At 29.5% G+C, this 21,654-nt stretch overlaps 2 protein-coding genes across 2 annotated transcripts in view; one reads left to right on the top strand and one right to left on the bottom strand.

The window, feature by feature from the left end:
• Positions 1-8,072, bottom strand: part of Csas (CMP-sialic acid synthase) — a 57,524-nt gene extending 49,452 nt beyond the window's left edge. Inside the window, exon 1 of the mRNA XM_085814056.1 lies at positions 7,913-8,072. Coding sequence (XP_085670182.1) covers positions 7,913-8,072 — 160 coding nt within the window. The remainder of the gene's footprint in view (positions 1-7,912) is intronic.
• An 86-nt stretch (positions 8,073-8,158) lies between these two features.
• Positions 8,159-21,654, top strand: part of LOC118183332 (arf-GAP with dual PH domain-containing protein 1-like) — a 39,135-nt gene continuing 25,639 nt past the window's right edge. The window contains exons 1-4 of the mRNA XM_035352835.2: positions 8,159-8,492; positions 12,757-12,982; positions 16,904-17,093; positions 20,465-20,614. Of these exons, the coding sequence (XP_035208726.1) occupies positions 8,159-8,492; positions 12,757-12,982; positions 16,904-17,093; positions 20,465-20,614 (900 nt within the window). The remainder of the gene's footprint in view (positions 8,493-12,756; positions 12,983-16,903; positions 17,094-20,464; positions 20,615-21,654) is intronic.

The raw sequence follows: 21,654 nt of genomic DNA, 5'->3' as shown, positions 1-21,654 counted from the left end.
TAACGATTTTCTATACGGTTTGAATAATTGTGCGTATTGTTCTTTTCATTACTGTAATAATTTTTTTCATTTTTTAATTTCTGTGGTCTTTTTTTTTTTTTTTTTTTTTTTTTTTTTTTTTTTTTTTCAATCTTGAACAGGAAGCAAACACATAAGACAGGCAATTTGCCCTGAAGGACTATAAATTTCGTTTTGGAATTTTGCGTTGAAAACTATAAACGGCGAATCACTTTTCAAATATTTGCCACCAAATATTTTCGCCCTCTGTTATATTTAAAGAAACTAAATAATGAAGAATTTGCATAAATGTACGTATGTTTCTCACATTGTCATAAAACAACGGTCCCTAGATCCATCAAAATTTGAATGACGAAATACTCCTGCGAATATGGGCATCTAGAAGCCCAAATTGGAAATTTGGAATTTGTTTTATTATCGATTTCATGTTTTCTAAATCTTTAACGAATTTTTGATTAACAAACTCAAGGATTTGAAAGCGAGCAGAGGGAACGTTGTACAGAAAAATTTTTTTATCTCCAGCCCGCGAGACTCTGTATCGGAAATTCTAAAGATATGACTGAAAGATAATCTGAAAGGTTTTATATTTTAAATTATGTCCAAAGGGGCGGTTTTTTTAAACATTTTTTGCGTTACTTTTATTTATTAAATATAATTTTCTTGACACTTAAAGTATAAAGTTCAGTTCAATAGCAATGTCGGAAAATATTTTTAAAATGAACATATCTTTAGAATTTCCGATACACAATCTCGCGCGCTAGAGATTTTTTTAGTCCAAAGGGACTTGAGTCCCGAAGGACTATTAGTTTCGTTTTGGCATTTTGCGTCGGACGGATAAATGTCGGTTCACTTTTCAAACTGTTGCCATAAAATGTTAGAGTCCTGCATTATATTTGAAGAAATTAAATAATGAAAATCTGCGTAAATGTATGTATATTTCTCACATTGTCATAAAATAACGGTACATAGAGTCATCGAATTTTGAATAACGTAATCCTCCAACGAATATGAGCATGTGGAAGACCAAATTTGAAATTTGAAATTTGTTTTACGATCGATTTCCTATTTTTTAAAACTTTGACGAATTTTTGATTAACAAACTCAAGGATTTCAAAGCGAGCAATGGCAACGTTGTGCAGAAAAAACATTTTTATCTCCAGCGCGTGAGTCTCTGTATCGGAAATTCTAAAGATATGCTCGTTTTAAAACTATTTTGCGATATTGCTGTTGCACTGGATCTTATGGTTTAAGTGCGAGGAACATGATATTTAATAAAGAAAGGTAACACACAAAATGTTAAAAAACGCCCCTTTGGACGTAATTTAAAATCAGATTTTTTTTTTTTTTTTTTTTTTTTTTTTTTTTTTTTTTTTTTACAACGTTGCTATTGCTCGCTTTGAAATCCTTGAGTTTGTTAATCAAAAATTCGTTAAAGTTTAACACAACATGAAATCGATAATAAAACAAATTTCAAATTTGGTGTTCCAGGTGCCCATATTCGCAGGAGGATTAAGTTGTTCAATACATATGGGTTGCAGCTTAGTTTATTTAATATAAAAGGAGTAATAGATGCTACAGAAAAAAACTGATGGCATAGCAAATTATTTATATTAATTAGCATTTATTATGAAATGGAAAGACTGGCATTAGTAATTTCTAAGAAACAGGATAGCTTCGGCAAGATCTTCTTTGTTAGGGGACCATAGATCCGATTGGATAAACTTCAGAGCTGAGAAGAGCCTTTCTACACGGACTTGAATAGGAGGAAGAGCTGTTACTGTTAAGGCTACTTCTTTTAATTTTTCAGAATAGATTTTTATACGTTCTTAAAAGAGGCAAGAGCAGTCATATTTCTCTATTTCTTCAAAGGCCGTATTGAAATTTTGTTTGTATTTTTGCATTTTTATATCTGAAGGCTCTTGGTTCTTTATTTTCAATTGCTTTGCTTAAGCCTTTTCAATATTTCTCAAAGTCTAATTCATCACTGGAAGAGGATGATAGACACTCAGTTACAATGTCTGCAGTTTGACTATCCTGTTTTGAATACTCCAGTTGTTCTGAGAATAATTTCATTCTTAATGAAAGTTCATAGATGGCTTTCTTTACCTTTTTAATTTGTTCGTCATCCAACAAAGTTCGGTGTTTTGGATCTACATATATCAAACCTAGCAAGATCTCATTGTCTATCAAACTAGTTTCTCTTTTCTTCATTGAACTCTCCATTTCAGAAAGAACAAACATCACATTCTTCCATTCACGCCTCCTGTTTATTCTTCGGATTGTAGCTTTCTGGTGGCTATATAAATGTAGAAAGAAGATTCTGAAAGATCATTCCACAGTCTTTCTGTTAGTGAACATTAGGGTTACCTACATCTTCTAAAAAGGTTCTTAATACTAACAACCTCTATATCATCAAATATGTACTTTCCCATCGCGTTGCTTGATCAATAATTGCTCCTTTTCCTGCTCGCTTCCTAAGAATGGTACCAATTTTGGGAGTACTATTACTACTTACCTAAATTTACCAGTGAGATTTGTAACTAAATGAAGCAGTTTAATCAATAATGGCAAATATCACTTCCATATTTATTTATTAATATGTCAATAAAATAGAAAATAACTATTTATTAATGTATATAGTTCATAAATAAAAATAATAACTCAGTTTGAGATTATTATTATTTTTTTTTTCAGTTCACTTTCATTTCGAAGTCAAACTGTCTAACATAAACTGGAGTCGGAGTTGGTGTCGATCTGTTTTTAGCGACTTCAACTCTGACTACTTTTACCTCAAAAATGTGCCTAACTCCGATTCCAACTCCACAGCCCTGGTTGTTTTATCACAATGCGAGAAACATACATACATTTATGCAGATTCTTCATTAATTAATTTCCTTAAATGGAATACAGAGCTCTAATACTGGTGACAACAATGTGAAAAGGGAAACAACAAAAAATGCCAAAACAAAATTAACAGTCCTTCTGGACAAATTGACCCTTTGGAATAATAAATAGAAAAATAACTTTTTTAAAAAATCTTAAAGGTTTCAGATTTTAAATTACGTCTAAAGGGGCGTTTTAGATTTTTAATTAAGTCCAAAGGGGATTTATTTTAACGTTTTGTGTGTTACCTTTATTTATTAAATATCTTGTTCTTTGCATTTAAACCATAAAATTCAGTTTAACAGCAATATCGCAAAATAATTTTAAAATGAGCATATCTTTATAATTTCCGATACACAGTTCCGCGCGCCAGAGATAAAAAGTTCCGCGCCAGAGATACACAGTTCCGCGCCCCCGTAGACTGTTGCCATTGCTCGCTTTTAATTGTTGAGTTTTTGAATCAAAAATTTGTTAAAGTTTTAGAAAATATGAAATCGATAATAAAACAAATTCTAAATTTCAAATTTGGACTTTCAGATGTCCATATTCGCAGTAGGGTTACGTCATTCAAAATTGGATGGCTCTAGGTAACGTTTTTTATCACAATGCGAGAAACATACATACATTTATGTAGATTCTTCATTATTTAATTTCTTCAAATATAATACAGGGTGATAGTATATGGTGGCAACGATTTGAAAATTAATACAGCCTTTTAAAGTTTTCAACGCAAAATCGCAAAAGGAAAACACTAGTCCTTCAGGAACAAAGCCCTTGGACTTTCTTCATTACTAAAGTAATTAAATAATTAAAATTTAATAATAAAATTTTCGAGCTCAGATTTTTACTGAAATTGTTACTTAATTATATAGAAGAAGTGCGGGAGACTTCTTATTTAGGGCTCGGACTAGAATTATGATTTATCCCAAAAACTAAGAAGTACGTGAGCCGGCGCAATTTAAGCTCTGATGAGAATGAGAAAACTGATCAGAAAACCAAAATGATGTTAATGGCAGCAGCAAAGAAGCGTTAGAATAAATTAACTCTATACATGGCATACTTTGCTATCCAAAGCAACAGATGAACCCTACAAAGAAATTTGCAAGCTGTTTGTTTACCATAGTCTTGGGCACTCTTACTTTAGCTTTGAAGCCAATCTTATTATTGCAAAAATTATTTAAAATGACATTTTATAAAGATATTCCAAAAGGCTAGTTCATTGATAGATACTAACATCTTCATAAACAATAACTTAAATAAATTGGCCAGTAAAAACATACACATTCGTAAAGCATCAAATTCTGTTAAATAACTACGAAAAGGCAGCTATTCAGAAAATCGTAATTACGCTAATAGCATGAATGATGAAAGATCTCTTAGTACCCGTCACATCATAGTTACAGACAAAGAGTGAAGGAACATACATTGAGATTACAACGAAATTAGCTTTTAATTATTATTTTTTTCATACGTAGTTTATTTGATTAAAATGAGTACGAAAACTGTGATTTTCATTTTTATTTTATTTTATTTTACTTTATTTTATCTATTCATTTATTCCTTTTTCAAATAAATACGAAAGTTTCTTTTTTGATTAAATATTCTTGCGAAATTCTCTCTTTTTTTTTTTCCTATTGTGAAAATTAATGTGCCTATGCACACATTATACGAGAATTTTAAAAATAAATTTATGCCTCATTTTAGAGGCTAAAGTATGATTGAATTTTCCTGTTTCATCATGTCTGGTATTTACGCTTAACTGATTTATCCGCTGAACAGCTGCTCAAACTGATTAGGTAGCAGATTGTATGCACAAGCTTTCCTCCCCCCCCCGTTCTTTTCTTCTGTTATTGGTAATCGATTCCAAGCGTACTTTTCCCGTTGACTCGGAACTATTTCTTTTTAACCTCCCAAAAAAGTTATCAATAGAAATATAATGCACCATTGGGACACAACGCATGTAAATAATAATATGAATTTTAATGCAGTGATTATTTAATTCATAATTTCGCGGTACATTTTATATTCCAAATAGAATTGAAGAAATTAATTTTTTAACTCATAGTCCAATGCAATAATTTAATGAAGCAATATTTTAACTCATAATATAATGTTTATTAAATGGGAAGAAAGAAACAAAAACTGTTATATTTTTAGAACATAAATCTGTTTTCCTGAGAAAAATATATTTTTACAAGTCTTTTATTTCAAAGTCTTGTCATGTCGAAAGTGTTGCCAAAATTTTTATAATGTTTTCAGCAATAAATATACATGTTAAAAAATAGAATTAACATAAATTTCGGAGATAAAAATAATAAATTTTTCAAAAATTTTCTGCTTTCCTCGGCCCCCAATGTATCTCATATCAAAAATATAAACAGTTTAAAATTAGGAATAAAAACGAAGACTTCTACTGGTGTGAATGTTTCCATTATTTTAACTATTCTAACTACCATCTTAGACAATAAGGATTTGATTTATTTCAACTGAAATCAAAAGACACTAGATTACTCAATAAATACTTTAATGGAGTAATCTAGTGTCTCCATAATCCAAAATTAAATTAAAAGAAGATTAATTTAGGTAAAACAATTCTCTTCCATGATTTTCTAGATTTTTCAAACGTTGGAACTTACGTATGCGCACTTAGGTTCTTACGTCAGTATGAACAAAAATATCATGTTTACTAAGGTAAGGAGACTCTCAGTCGGATGTCAAGCTAAAAATATTTGTTTTGTGTCCTTCGAATCTAAAATAAACACAACACTTAGGAAAAGTAGATTATATTCACCAGTGATCGCGGACACCTATCTATCTGTACATAAACGCGATGAACAGAAGGAACACCAACATTATCGAAGCAGTGTAAATTATACCATGTTATTATTCAATAGGTTTCAGATATAATATTAAGTAATTGATATATAATTGCGTCAGCAATAATTTAATAATTATCTAGTATTATTTCATTCGAATGGATCATGGTTATTACAAGGTTAATATATTATGATTGTTATATTATCATATTATGGATAATAATAGGATATTATTATAAGCATAGGATATTGAAAACCTAAACAATGTTAAAAATTATTATAACAAAAAGTTAGTAAACGTTATTCATATACTATTTATCATTAAATATTAAATTAGTTAATTTACATGAAAGTCATTATTTTTAATGTATTTCTGATATCAATCCACAATGTATTAATTTAACACGATATTTTCTTCCGAATTTTATGCACATTTAATAAATGAATATGATAACAGACAGAAGAATTGAAATGATAAGCATACAAACACATTAACTATATAAAAAATTAATTTTGTTTTTAAATGCTATTATTACTCATCAAATTCTATTACCATTTTCTTCCAGTTCTAAGAAATACCGGTTACAGACTTGCAACATCGTAAATTAGTTACAGAAACATTTTTTATTTTAAAATTTTTGAAGGTGTGTGTGTGTGTCAAGATTTAAAAAAAAAAAAAAAAAAAAAAAAAAATGAAGAAAAATTTCTAAAATTTTAAGGGTCTCTAAAGTCTGTAGTTATCATTAAATTCCGAATGTTTTACATATGTGGGGGTGTATTCATATGAATTTTATATGCGCATTTTTAAAAAATAATTTAAATTTTCGAAAGAGTAGGAAAAGATTTTTTTTTCCAGCTATACTAGGGGTTCTTTTTTGCCTCCTGTTTCAGAACTTCTGAAAGATTATCCCCCCTTCATTTTCAAAACTTTAAAAATGCATACACATTTATTTAAATCTAGATTCCTTTTAAATGTGCTTTATTAATTTAACAACAACCCCCAGAAATTATCAAATTCGCGCCTCGAGGAAATCCTACCTAGCTGAGAACTCCTGAATTATATTAATTAATATAAGATTATAAGCATAAGCATGTATAATTTAATAATGCTATAAGAATAAGTGTTATTTTATGTATATATGTGTGTTTTAATGTAGACATAATGCCTAGATTTTTAACCCATACAGGCAGTGTTAATTTAGAAAATATGAACAATAATTAATTGAAATATTTGACATAATTCCCAGAAAAATAGTCTCTGGTATTTTCTTTAAAAGGTATTTGAAGCACGTTATTTTACTTTTACACGATTATATGTAAAGTACCGCAGTAGTATTTTTAAAGATTATTGTGATTAAATTTTTAAGCGAAATTCAACACGCGTAGTTGAAAAATCAAACTGCACATGAAGTATAATATCACTTTTGTCTCTTTGTTTACTAACTATTATTGTTACTATGATAATTATTATTATTTTGTGTATGTGTGTGTGTCTTAAAGCTATATCTACACCCATCTTAACAATGCCCGACTAAAATTTAGATTAAACTGATTAACTAAGATTAAATAATGTTGATTCTTGATTTGCCGTTTCAAGGGTTTCATGCTAAATTGCATAGCAATAATTTGCTTGCAAATGCAGCAATAAATTACATAGAATTTGAAAAAAAGAATATTAAATAAAAGAAGACTTTCAACGCCACTGCAAATCAAATTTGAAGGTGAGAGTAGAGCTTTAAGAGCAAAACAATTTCATACAAATTCATATATTGAGATATGTGCATCTTATGCAGTGCACACTGTTCAAAAGAAGGGAAGACAAAACTCGTGGTAACTAAATTTCTCTAAAGGTTTGGTTTGATATATTTCTGATACAAAATAATATTTAAAAAAAAAAAAAAAAAGGAGTAGATTTGTATTCAAGTCGACTTTCGGAATACAGAATATTCGTAAAATTATGGTTCATCTTGAATAGCGCAAGTCATGTGTTATCGCTATAACTACACAGTAAATTGTAGTTTTAGAGGAATAATAATTGTAACGCTGAATAAACACAGTGTTTGTTAATAAGTGTGTAAATACTGGTTTTGAATATCAAGAACCATAACTGACTGCTTGCGTCATTATTGCGCATGCAAAATAATGAGTTTAACATGAAGAAATTACCTATAATAAGGTATTAAAAAGGGAATTACTTTTACAGTCTAGCATTGGATGTAATACCCAAGCCAGCAGTGGCAGGCCGGCAATGGAACGCACATTTTTCCTCGGAACACGAACACTTCCTCCTCTAGCCAATACTAAACCACAAATATGGCATCCAATGCCGGACGTGGTATTTCCTCTTCCTTCCATCCTTTCTCAGGCAAGGACGTAAGGCATGAATGTAAATGAAATAGCTACCTCACCTTTTCACTTTTTTAATAAATGCACCTCTTCCAATGTTTATGCTCTGCAATATTGCCTGCATTTTTGACTGCTGGAAAACACAAACTAATTCCAATGAAGATGCAGAGGAATTAACTGGATTGTCAGAAGCAGGCGGACCGACCCTGCTGCCATCTACCGGGGGAAAAATCAGGAAGTTTCAACATGGCTTCCGCCCAACTGGGCGCAGTAAGCATGGTAAACCACATATGACTCATAAGCTCTTCAAGAACAAAAATCATAATTCATCATATCTTTCACCTGAAATGGCTGAAGCAAGACGTAGACGTTTGCAAGAATTAGTGAAGAGAACGGGAAATAACACATGCGCAGAATGTGGCAAAAAAAGTAAGTGTAAAATATTGACCAAAATCATTCTCTATTGTTTCCTTCTATAGCCTTTTAAATAGCAATTTTAGTTAAGTGCATAAGGAAAAGGATGCACGAGAATAATGTTAATAGTTATTTATTTTAGTATTGCCTTATTAACGTTCTGTTACCGTATTATCTTCCTTATCATACAAAATTACATAACAATGCCCATTGTTAGCGAATTTTTTTTAAACTGGTTTCCAGACATGTAAACAAACAAAATATTCAAACGTATTTGTATATTTTACGAATGTTTTATACATTTTGCTTTGATTATTGGTACATGCTGTACTCAATTTGCTGCAGTATTTTAATTATTAATGAATATAATCACCTCTTTATAAACGTAAACAATTGCTTATTTAAATCACATCCTGTCATTTAATAGGCGCGGCCAGCAGCTCTGAGTCATGCTAGTATAACGAATAGTCTAAGTGCATATTAAAGTAGGTGTTATATGACGAGCAGAAAAATAATAATATACAATTAACTAAATAGATGTTTCAGGAAAAATATTGCGTGATTACTAAATAAGTGATATCAGAAAATATTGGGAAATGTTTATTTATGCATTCTTTATTATATGACAGGCTTTTCCAAAATAATGGGCTTTGCCGTTGCCGTGTGAAATTTTGAACATTAAAAACTATATGAGTATTTTTTTACGAGGGGCAATAAATTTCTCTTAGATTTTATTATTGAAGGTATAACTTTGAACTAGATGTATCTTTATTAAAAATGATGTGGTATTTCTTCTCTATTAAGAATTTCTTGATACCTGGGTCATGTTTTTAATTTTGATGGACTTAAATTAGGGCTAAAATTTAATATAATAATTACAATTTAGCGTTTATCAAACTCATAGCTATGATGTTAAAGGGATTCAACTGATTCTGATGACCTATACACAGAAACACCAAGGATATATTAAAAGTAAAATCTGCATTTTTTTTTTTTTTTTTTTTTTTTTTTTAATGAACTGTCAGTAGATTAAAATTGCTTTTTCTTGCAGGAAATGCAATTAAGCATTTACTGTCTCTCCCAATTCAGGGCTTACAAACAGTTTGATAGTTCTGCAAGAAGTAAAATAGTAACTTTTCATATTTTATTCTAAAGTTATAACTTTATTTATTTTTTAAATAGATGTCTTTAGAATATTTTATGTTATTCCATTCATTATTGCTGAGTAATTTTTATTTGTTATATATCTTTTGAAAAAAGTTTTATGGAGGATATTTTTACATTTTTACTTTCAATTTTTTAGTGGCATTTTTTTAAAGCAAAACAATTTTTGTTAAATATGCTGTTTTATTGGAGACAGTACCTTAAAAACATGTGTTTGTATATTCTGAGCAATATCTTAATTTTCTGCTTCTAAACTCTTTTGTATTCATTAATCACAATGGTTACTATTCTAATAATCTGTTAACTCATAAATCATTCATAGTTTCATACTTGAATAATTAAAAAAAATATATATTTTGAATCCTTCAGAGCAGTGCTTCTGAAATTAGGCAATACTACCCCTTGGATTCATTGAACCAGGCCCTTTCCTGGCTGGTATGCAGCTAATGCCTTGCATGCAGACTGCAAAATTAAGGGGTGCTGAATTTGGTCGGTGTCCTGTAAAGGGGAAGTAACCTGTGCAAGGATACATACGTTATCCATTCATTTTTTGTCAGAAAGGCAGTAAAAAGGCCTTTTTGTCTAAAGGTCAAAATAAAATATTAAATTATATAGAGATACGCAAACAAAAACTGCATGCAGGCACTTGACCTCCCAGAGACAGGTCTGCATTGGGGCATCTCTTGCATCTCTGAAGCATTAAGAAAGCTTGCTGGTTATCATTTTATGTTTAAGATTAGTCATAATTTATTTGAGGACATTGGCATATTATGTAAAGAAAGTATCATGGTTTCAGCTTCTTTTCTTTCCCAATAATATCTCTCAGCATTGAAGTTAATGGAACTCAAATTTAGGATGCCTATCAAATTTTGAAAAATGGAGAAATTGCCAACAGTTGATGATGTTTGTTAACAAATCATAATTATAATATTGGTAAAATCAGTGTTTTTTCAGACTTGTATGTAATGCAGGCACTTTGATTTAATACTAATGTGTTATTGGTATGATTGTCATATTAATAATATTATGCAAACTTCTAATTAATTGGGTAATATTAGGGACAACATCCACAAAAAGGAATAACTGATGTTGTCATTAATTGGAAAGCACAATTAACAATTTATTTGTATTTTCCAGCAGTTTAATCATGAAAATAAATTCAGTTGATTGCATAAATTAAATCAGTAAAATTAGAAAATTTAAAAATACGGAAAAAAAAAAAAGTACTGATAAATGTATGTAAAAAAGGAAGTACCGTTCATTAAAGAACAGTATTTATGAAAGAACTTGAGCAATGTTAGACTCCAAACTTGGAGAAAATGATGGATTTTTTTTTTTTTTAAACAGAATTCATTGGGTAGATATCATCTGCGATCAGTGCTGTTATCCTAACCATTTTTCTTGTGCTTTTTTAATTTCCTGTAACCAGCTTTTATTTTACAATAATAATTTATGACAGCATTTCTTCCGTCATTCTGAAATAAGTAAATTTAATTTTTTAAAGCGAAAAACTGATGAGAAAAACATATCTTTTCCCCATTAATCAGAATTGATTGCTATTGTATTGCTTGTGTTTTATATATATGTAGTGTAATTTTTAGTTCAAAGAAATTAAAATATTATATTTTGTATTATTTACTCATTTTTGCAAATAAATAATAGATGTTAAATAAGCAAATCTTTTAAATATAATTATTCAGTTAAATTCCGTTATATATGAATGAATATATATGAATTATTTATTTACTAAAGAAATATTTATTTGTATTATCTCTTAATATAAATTTAGTAGAATGTACCAAAATGAGGGAACATACTACATATATATAAATGAATATATATGAATTATTTATTTACTAAAGAGATATTGATTGTATTATCTCCTAATATAAATTTAGTAGAATGTATCAAAATGAGGGAACCCATTATATTTAATGAAAGTGTGATATTTATTAAAATTTTGATTCTATTTTTATATTAATGTAAAAATTAAGTTGAAATTTAGGATATTGTTTATTTTTATCTGGTGATTAAAATCAATAATTTAAATTAAGATTTTAATTCATTGGTGTCTAGAAAACTCTAATAAATCAAAATTATATATGCTAAAAATAGAATATTTGGCACTGCTTTTAACTACATACTATTAAAAAGTTACAAAAGGTTTACAAAACTGTATGCAGAATAGGAATTTATGAAGTTTATGTCTTGATTACTATTCTTCATAAGTCTTCTAGGCTTGGCAAACAATGTACTATGTAAGAAATTCACAGCTGCATCGAAAATGTGCATCTACATTTAAAAAAAAAAATTGAAATAATGTTTTCAAAATTTTTCCTGGTGCACAGCAAATTAAAGATCAAGTTAGGGCAGCATCAGAGCTTATAGTTTTAGCCCATTTAACTAAATAGCAATGCTCATTAAAAAATTAGAAACATGCAAGTTAGAAATGGCATAGAATGTCACAATTTTGTGTATAAGATGCGAATTTTAAACTGATTTTTTCTATCTGTGTTTCTTTACTGGTTATTTTTAAATTTTAGTTATTAATAAAACCTGTTTTTTAAATTTAATTTTTAAAAATTTAATATGTTTTAGGCTTGTGGCATGAAAGTTTTAATAATAAATATAATTAGTATTGACATAAATGATAAATACTTATAAAAATATATTTAAATCGAAAAAGTCATTTTAAATCTTAAAAAGAAATTGATTGATTAAAAAAAAATTCTTTTTAAAAAAAAATTTTTTTTTATGCATTAAATAGTTATAAATTAATTTAAATTATTTTCCTGATATTTTAAAGCATAATAATTTAACAATGCTAATTAATTTTATTAGACATTGAATTATACTTTAATTTAAATTATAGCATAATAATTGAACTGTGTTGGTAAATTAGATTAATAAATAGATTAGTTTCTGATCTATCAAAATTATTAACTAACATACTTAGTTTCAGAAATGCAAAACATTATTATTTTTTTCTTTTTTAATATTATTTTAGACAAAAATTTATTACAAAATGAATTATGCATTTTTACTTTTATTCTAAATCTTACTCAGAATTTGTTGAATTATGTTAATCATGTGAATATTTTTTCCCTATATTTAGATCCAGAATGGGGATCTTACAATATTGGTGTATTTATTTGTACTTCTTGTGCTGGGTTTCACCGAAATCTAGGCTCACACATAAGCAAAGTGAAATCAATTCTTTTGGATAACTGGGATACAGATCAGCTAAGTATGATGGAAGAAGTGGGTAATATGAAAGCAAAAGCAAAATACGAAATGTATGTTCCTCTTTGCTACAGAAGGCCCTGTGATACTGATCCTGAGTATGATTCATATTTTTTAATAGTAAATTAAAAGTTGATTTTATTTTAGACTTATATAGTTAATGTATAATTTAATGTGGGCTGTTTAGTGATTGATCATGGTTTGTATTTAATATGAAGCAAGAATTTTTAATTTCTGCTGTTTGTGTATCTTTTGGGAGACCTTCACAATATATGAAATTCTTTGAATTGTGTATCAGCAAGAATGAACTAAGGGTACAATGAGTGAGGCAAATGCCTCAGGTGAAGGGTGAGAGGTGTGCAATATTAATATATAATGTGGTATTGTAGGAATGAAAAGAGCTATTTATATAGGGGAAATATTTTATAAATTTGACTGGGTTGTGCATGTTAAATTCTGTTGGCATAACTGGTAATTATATGTAATTGACATGAGATCTGACTAGATGGTTGCAACACTAACAATGCATGAAGCTTCATGAAATGAACTTGTAACAATAGTAATGCATCATATTATGTATGAGATATAAAATACAGTCAAAAGTCGTTAAATCAGACACCCATAATCCGGAATGATCTATAATCCGGACCTCAAAGCTACAAACTTTCTGCGCATACGTCGAGGCATTTACGCGTGCGCGTAAGAAATTTACGGATGCGAATATGCATGTGCGTATGCGCATAATATGTTTACGCATGCGCGTTTAATGTATAACGGACGGTATAAGCTTAGCCAAAATTATCTAATTCAGTTAATGTTGCAGATTGTGTTGTTCCTTAATCTTCGAATTGGATCCGGCTTATTATTTTTTGCAGACTGTTAGAGCAATTTTATAAAAGTAATCTTGAACTTTCGATTATGTCAAATAGAATTTCCGATATATATTTACTAATATGTAAAGGATCTACAAAGCGAAAGTATGTTTCGAAGTCCATTAAACAGAAAATGGAATTGCTGCAAAAAATGGATAAAGGCATATCCTTTGATTATCTAATCATTCCAAAATATGTTTATCAATTTCACGCTGCTCTGCGGGGGGAGGGAAACAACGCAGTGCGCAATGAATTGGAAGTTGATCTGTCAGCACTATCCTTATCTTCAAGGCAGATGTTTTTATTTTATTTGGCTTATAATTCCTTACTAAATGTAGTATTTCATCTCGATGTACTCCGTCTTTGATATGATTTAAATGAAATTCCTCGGCATTATAATTCGCTTCCGATAGTGAAGAAAGTGACACAGAAGTTATTGAAAACGAAAAAATTTCGATTGACAAATTAGTCGGTATTCTCGACACAGCAATTATAGGACTTGAACAGCGGAACTTTGTAACTGAAGAAGAAATTATGTCTGTTTATAGAATTAAAGAGAAAGTATTATCACATGAAACGAAGCAACTTAAACAACTTACATTGAAAGAAATGTTTAAAAGTAAACAAATAAATATTAAGCTTTTTCTTTTTGTAAATTTTGATACCCTTTAGATCATAATTGTTCTTTATTTCATAAATTACGGTTTCATATTTTTAATTTTATAATTTCTGCATGCCATCTTACCAGATTTAAACTGATGATCTATAATTCAGAAAAATCGATAATCCGGAATCGCCGAAGTCCCGATGAGTCCAGATTAACAACTTTTGACTGTATACGAGTATAAAAGAAAAATATAAACTTTAATTTGGCAATAGTCCTTTTTATCCCCTATTTTAATTTTGTTATCTTCCTTTTCTATTCTAAAAGTAGATATTATTTATAGTAATTTTACTAGACTGCATCTTTTATAAATAATTTGTTTCATGTTTGCTTATGTAATTCTGCTGCAATGCGGTAAGCTTTCTAATCAGATTAAAGAAATGTTTTATTATATACAGTCAAAAGTCGTTAATCCGGACACCCATAATCCGGAATGATCTATAATCCGGACCTCAAAGCTACAAACTTTCTGCTCATGTGTCGTGTTGACGCATGCGCGCAAGACCTTTACGACTGCGAATATCCGTGTGCGCGTTTACGAATAAATACTTTTACAAATACGCGTTTAATGTATAACGGACGGTATAAGCTAAGCTAAAATTTTCTAATTATCTATTTCAGTTAATGTTGCAGATTGCGTTGTTCCTTAATCTTCGAATTGGATCCAGCTTATTATTTTTTGCAGATTGTTAGAGCAATTTTATAAAAGTAAGTTGGAACTTTCGATTATGTCAAATAGAATTTCTGATGCTGGAGCTGCCAAAGGAATCTACAAAGGAAAAGCATGTTTCAATGTCCATCAAGCAAAAAGTGAAATTGCTGCAAAAAATGGATAAAGGCTCCTTTGTTTTTCTAACCATTCCGAAAATGAAGGGGAAGTTGATCTGTCAGCACTGTCCTTATCTTCAGGGCAGATGTTTTTATTTTATTCGGCTTATAATTCCTTACTAAATGTAGTATTTCATCTCGATGTACTCCATCTTTGATATGATTTAAATCAAATTCCTCATCATTATAAATATCACGAATACAAATCAAGTAGTTTTCTGGTTGCAATTTTCTAATTTCAGCTATGCGTAATGTATGCTTTACGCATGCACGCGTTGAAAGAAATGTTTAATAAAGTTAAACAAATAAAAGCTTTTTTTTTTTTTTTTTTTTTTTTTTTAAATTTTGATACCCTTTGGATCATAATTGCTCTTTATTTCATAAATTACGGTTTCATATTTTTAATTTTATAATTTCTCCATGCCATATCTTACTAGATTAAAACTGATGATCGATAATCCGGAATCGCCGAAGTCCCAACGAGTCCGGATTAAGGACTTTTGACTGTATTCACATTTAGATTTGATTTGTCCAAAAAATTTAGTTGTTGAATCTGAGTAATTGATATGCAGTATGAAATTGTATGATAAACATGTATACAGTATATTTAACATAATAATGGTGAATTGTAATAGTCTTTGAATTATGTATATAATGCAGATTGTGTGTACAGTTATTATTTTCTTTCGTATGATGTTTATTTTATATCTTTTAATTTAACAAAATTTTCATGTTTAATATTATCAGTACTACATGTAAATGAAATCTGAAATTATCTGAAATAATGCCTTTAAAAACTCATAAAAATTTATTCTGCTAAAAAATATTTATCTGTATTTATACATATACATTATTGTCTAGTACTGCTACTTGTATTTGTAAATTTAACTGAAGCAGTATTCTGTTAGGAATTTTTGTAATATGTATACATTTGGTAGTTACATATTGGCATAAGTTTGCATAATAAATCTGCAGTTAATAAGCAGTGCATTCATTATGTTCTATTCGAAGTTCCAACAGTTTTTGTAAATTCATCGAGAATTTTTTCCCCTTAATTTTGAAAATACACATTACAATAAAATTTCTGCAGTAATACAGTACTTTGTAGAAAAATTTCTAAAGAGAACAAAAAAACAACAACAACAAAAAAAAAAAAAAAACTTGATTGTAAGCAGGTTTATCTATTTATTTTCATGATAAATGCCTAATTAAAACATGAGATATGTATGTAATAATATGTAAATGTGTAATAAATAAATTCTTACAATTATAAGTCGGCCCACCAGCGGCCGAGCGGTAAAGACACTGAACACTGGTAGTTCGGTCCGAGGTTCGAATCCCGCGAACGGGCTGGCTGCATGGGCGTTTTCGTGGTTTTCCCCATGTGTAACTTGTATACGAGTCAGTTTCCCTTAGAAAGTCCTCCACGAAAGGCATCCCTCCCCTTAGGCAGATAGCCCTAGTGTGCTTTGCCATAATTAAAAACACCACCACCACACCACCACAATTATAAGTCTCCATCCTGTTGCTTCTGTAAAAAATCACAAAAATGTAGCTGAGTGGTTCTGCTAATATGCAAGTATCATTTTTTTGTTTTGTTTGTAGTTAATCTGTGTTTGTTATATTTTGCATTAATTAAGAAATATGTTTTTCAGTGTTCTAAAAGAGCAATTTATAAGAGCCAAATATGAACGTGAAGAGTTTATTCACGTGGACCGACAAACATACACAAATGGTTCCATGGAAGGGTTTCTGTGGAAGAGGGGAAAGGAAGATGGGAGGTTCCAGCAAAGAAAATTTGTACTTAGTGAAACTGAAGGAACATTAAAATATTATGTAAAAGAGGTAAGAAGTGGAAAAAAAATGTATTTAAAAATACAGTTTACATTTAATAATTAATATTTTTTAACTAGGAAAATGCTGTGATTAACAATATGGAATCCTTTTTTGATTTTAACCGATTTCTTTAAAATCTTCATGAAAGCCTTTTTTGGGGCTGCTCAAAAATGCTGTCTGTGTTACACTAATGTATTTAACTCTACAGTTAACACCTGTAAAACCCACTGATAACTAATGGAAACTAGAGTATTTCAATTTAAAATTACACTTTAGATAAATTTCTATAACCAAAAATGTATTCACTACATTAAGCCATGATATTTGAAATATTAATGTATTTTATTTATTCATTTAAAAATATTTTTACTTGTATATGTTATAATTTTAGAAAAATAATAAAAGAAATGAGTATAATAAAAGGTACATCTTTTATATTTCCTAAGAAAAATTAGCAGTTATTCAAACTGAGAAAATATATGCTGTAATACATATATGTGTATAATGATTTGGATGCTGATGCATGAAGATAATAGCAATCATTGAGGGCATTTGAACATTCCTTTTATTATTGACGTATGCAGCTGAAAATACCTTGCTGCAAAAGATGTGCTTGTTCTTGAACTTCTGAAAACTTGGCAGTAAGAAAAGCAGCGATCTAGCTTCGATGCCTGTTGTTTTTCAAAATGTTCATCAATCCTTTCTGCAACATTACCAAGCATGTATTACTGCTGATGGTTGCAATTTTGAACATTTATTGTGAATACTGTATTGCTACAAAGAAGCACTTTGCGTTGATTTTGTACATAAACACATTTTCCTCTCGTGTCGTTTTTTGCGTTCCTGCCTTAACCTGTCACTTTAGACCCTACGTTCCTATAAAAAAAATGCATGTTTTAGTACACTTCACCACCCATCCAAATTTGTCCCATGATCTATGAAACACCCTGTATAGAAATAAAGTTATATAGGAAGCATATGGCAATGATTAATTTTGAAATGACTCAATTTGAGTATTTTACTATAAGCAGTTGCTGCTTTTAGGACAGAAAGGGGAAAAGACATACAGAGTAAAGGAGTATTTTAAATTAAAGTTAAAATTTAAATTTATGTGTATTATATCTTACATGTATCTATATCTATATTATAACATATTCAAATATTTATGAATTTATGTACGTATACTCGTATGTATAGGGCCAGCACTAGACATTTTGCTGACTGGTCCAAATTTTATTGCCCAACACCTCCTTAAATTAAAAAAAAAAAAAAAAAAAAAAAAAAAAAAAAAAAAGTTGCTGCTTCTAAATTCTGCTGCTCATTGCATCCCCTAAATTCCAAAAATGTTGCCACCCCTAAATTTTGCTGTTTGTTATTTCTCTAAAGTCTAAAAAATTTGCCACCTGATCTGATCACACTCACTGCATGGCTCTTGCTATTTATTTGTGTGATGCTATGGGAATGTGATTGCAGTTATAGATGTCAAAGCATACAGTAGAATGAAGAGCAGATGTGCAAGTGAGGCAGATTTAATAAGAAGCAATGGTAGTAGGTTTAATTTCTTTGATTTAAATATTCTGTAGCCAAGAATAACTTGGCAGACTAATCCTGTCTGTTTCTGAATATAACATTTACACTTTAAGTAGTTTTGTGAAAAAAAGAAAAGCAGCAATCTAGCTAGGCTGAGAAACGGGAGCAAAGTGCGATGTGTTCGGGACCAAATCTCAATTTAAAGAGATTTAGTTCTGGTTTGATTACTATTTGACTGAATAATTAATAATGCTCTAAAACTTTTATTGGCTGAAAGTTTATGTAAGTTTTTTCATCAAAACATTATTGTAAATGTCATATGATATGGAGCAGCTGTAATTATGGCTATGGATTAGCATAGGTAGCTGTGAATCTAGAAATGAAGGAATCTAGAGAAAGTTATAAGCAAGTACTTCGTTTAGAACAGAGAGAGAAAATACCCAAATTTAAATGAAGAATTAAGAGCCTGTTGCTAATTTTAATTATAAAGTTTAATAAGATTATTGGAGAGGTAGCTGTTAAAAAATGAGATGGGTTATCAGCATCTTAATTACTTGGAGATGCTATTATGCAAAGATGAAATGAGAGACTTGCAAACGGATGTGGCCAATTTCAACATAATTTTATTATTGAATAAAGAAGTTATAGAGACACACTATTTGATTCACACATTATCATGGATGCAATATGCAGTCACACAGTTTTTGAAAGCTTAGCTCATCTTAAGATAAGGCACAGACACACAGAAACCAACAGGGATGCACATTAGCTACAAGAAAGGAAAGCGGGAAAAAAAGTGTTTGCAAGAGGAAAGTACATAGTAAAAAGTTTCTTTAATCTGATTGGATAAGAGCTGTATGCATCGGAGCAGGATAACATAAGCAAGCATGGAATGGATTGAAAAGACAGTCCAAAAAGTTATAAACAATATTATAGAGAGTTTCTACTTTTAGGACAAAAAGGAGAGATAGTCAGATTAAAATGAGGTGTAAAAAGGGCTGTTGCCAACCTATATATGTACATGTAAGATAAAACTTATGTGAATCAAAATTATAATTTAAAGTAACAATAAAATTTTAATTCTCCCTCTCCGTTTTAAAAATCATAATAACTTCTCTCGATTGCATCATTTCTAGATCATTCCATTTTACGTTGCTTGCTCAGCTCTAATTACGTAATAACTGGGAACTGAATTTTTTAACTCAAACCAAAACCTTTCTCTTTGTGTGCTTCCATCTTGTATAACTATGCACTTCAGCTTTTGCCTCTGTGCCACTTAGATGCTGTTTCGCTGTGCTTACTTCCTATCGTAAAAGTATTAAAAATGTAAATGTTCTTGAATAGGCACGACTAAAGTGCCAAGTGAATTGTGGCCACAAATGTCAACTGGAAAATGAAAATGGAATTAAAACTGCTTCGACTGCCAAGTTTCTTAGATATTACAATCTCAACGCATTAACATACTATGCAATCAGAGTTCTTCCTCTTCAATATGGATCTATGTTTGCATCGACACTGCTCGGTCTTTTCCTTGCTATTATTACATACACATGTATCCGTACTAAATAAAAGATAATATATGTAAAGAGATAACATAAAAAATGTACTCTTACATAATTAGCAATCACATGGTAAAATGGGAAAGATGTGCTTTTATATTAATAGTACATAACTAATAAAGTGAAATAAAGCACAAACTTACATGGTTGGTGGAAGTATGTTAATACATTTTATATGAAACTGTTATAAAGTGTGTTAAATTTCGATCATCTACATTATACAGTTCTGAAGTCTGAAATCTGGACGTCCTATAATTTTTTTTTTTTTTTTTTCCTTTCATTAAATTATAGTCTCACAAAGAACCCAAAGCAACAATTCAAGTCTCAGATTTAAACATGACATTTTGTCCAAAGAAAATTGGAAATCCTAATGGCGCACAACTTACTTATGTTAAAGATGGGTCTACTAGAAATATATTTGTATACAGCACAAATGGCTCAGTAAGCAAATATTTTTTTTTTTTTTGTCTGTACATATAAATATCTGTATAAAATTAAATAATAAAAATATCTGTATGAATGAATGATTATAAATAATACATTGTTCTGTTGTGAATATTTGTGTTTCAGATAGAAAGCATATGGAGATATATGTTGCATTATGCATTATAAATATAGTAACTATTTTTAAAACTAGTATGGAAACCTAAATTTGTTGTGGGTCTACTTAATTTGCCCTCCCCCCACAGTTTAATTTCTCTGCATGTAACATTTTTCTTAAGCTACATGCAAAGTTTTTGTTTCATTTCATTTCATATGAATTTTAAAGTTATTGGATAAATTTAAAATTTGAAATGTGAACATTTGGAAATTTTTTAGTTTGGAAAGAAAGACCACAGTTAATTTTAGAAACTTATGTGAATTTACTGTTCTTACTTTTTAAAATGTTACTAATAATAGCATTTCACATTAATTCAAGTATAGAGATCTAAAAATCATTAAAATATTATAATAATCAATAAATAATTAATAATTTTTACTATAATATTTTTATTGTTAATGAAACACGTTTTATGGCAATATTTTCCCTAAAAAGGCTTTTACTGACTTGAATTTCTACATAATTTTTATTATTAAAGAAAAATGTAAAACGTTAAAAAAAAAAAAAAAAAAAAAAAAAAGAGTTTGATGCCTTTCATATAGCAGCTATCACATTCAGACAGAGTATGCTATGTGCATTTTGTAAAACTACCTTTTCCTAATTGCAGTTTATCGAAAGTTGAATCTTAGAAGTTATTGGTGTCCAGGTTTATTTGTGCCTGAGGTTTTCAAATGTACCATCTTGCAAATGCTTTCATTTTCTAGTTTTAAATTTTTAGTTGCTTATATATTAGTTGCTTATATTTAGTTGCTTATATATGCTTATATATTGTGTATAGAATTCTCTGTTTAATTTGGATAATTCTAGAAAATGTTTGTTTATTTTCAGATTTTCATTGCTCATTATGGTTAAAAAGTAACTGAAGCTTATGTTTGTTTTG

This window comes from Stegodyphus dumicola, chromosome 3 (assembly GCF_044657685.1).
Source record: "Stegodyphus dumicola isolate Sdum_Otavi_A_Nest chromosome 3, ASM4465768v1".
Lineage (NCBI taxonomy): Eukaryota > Metazoa > Arthropoda > Arachnida > Araneae > Eresidae > Stegodyphus > Stegodyphus dumicola.
This window is presented reverse-complemented; position numbering and strand designations above follow the sequence as displayed.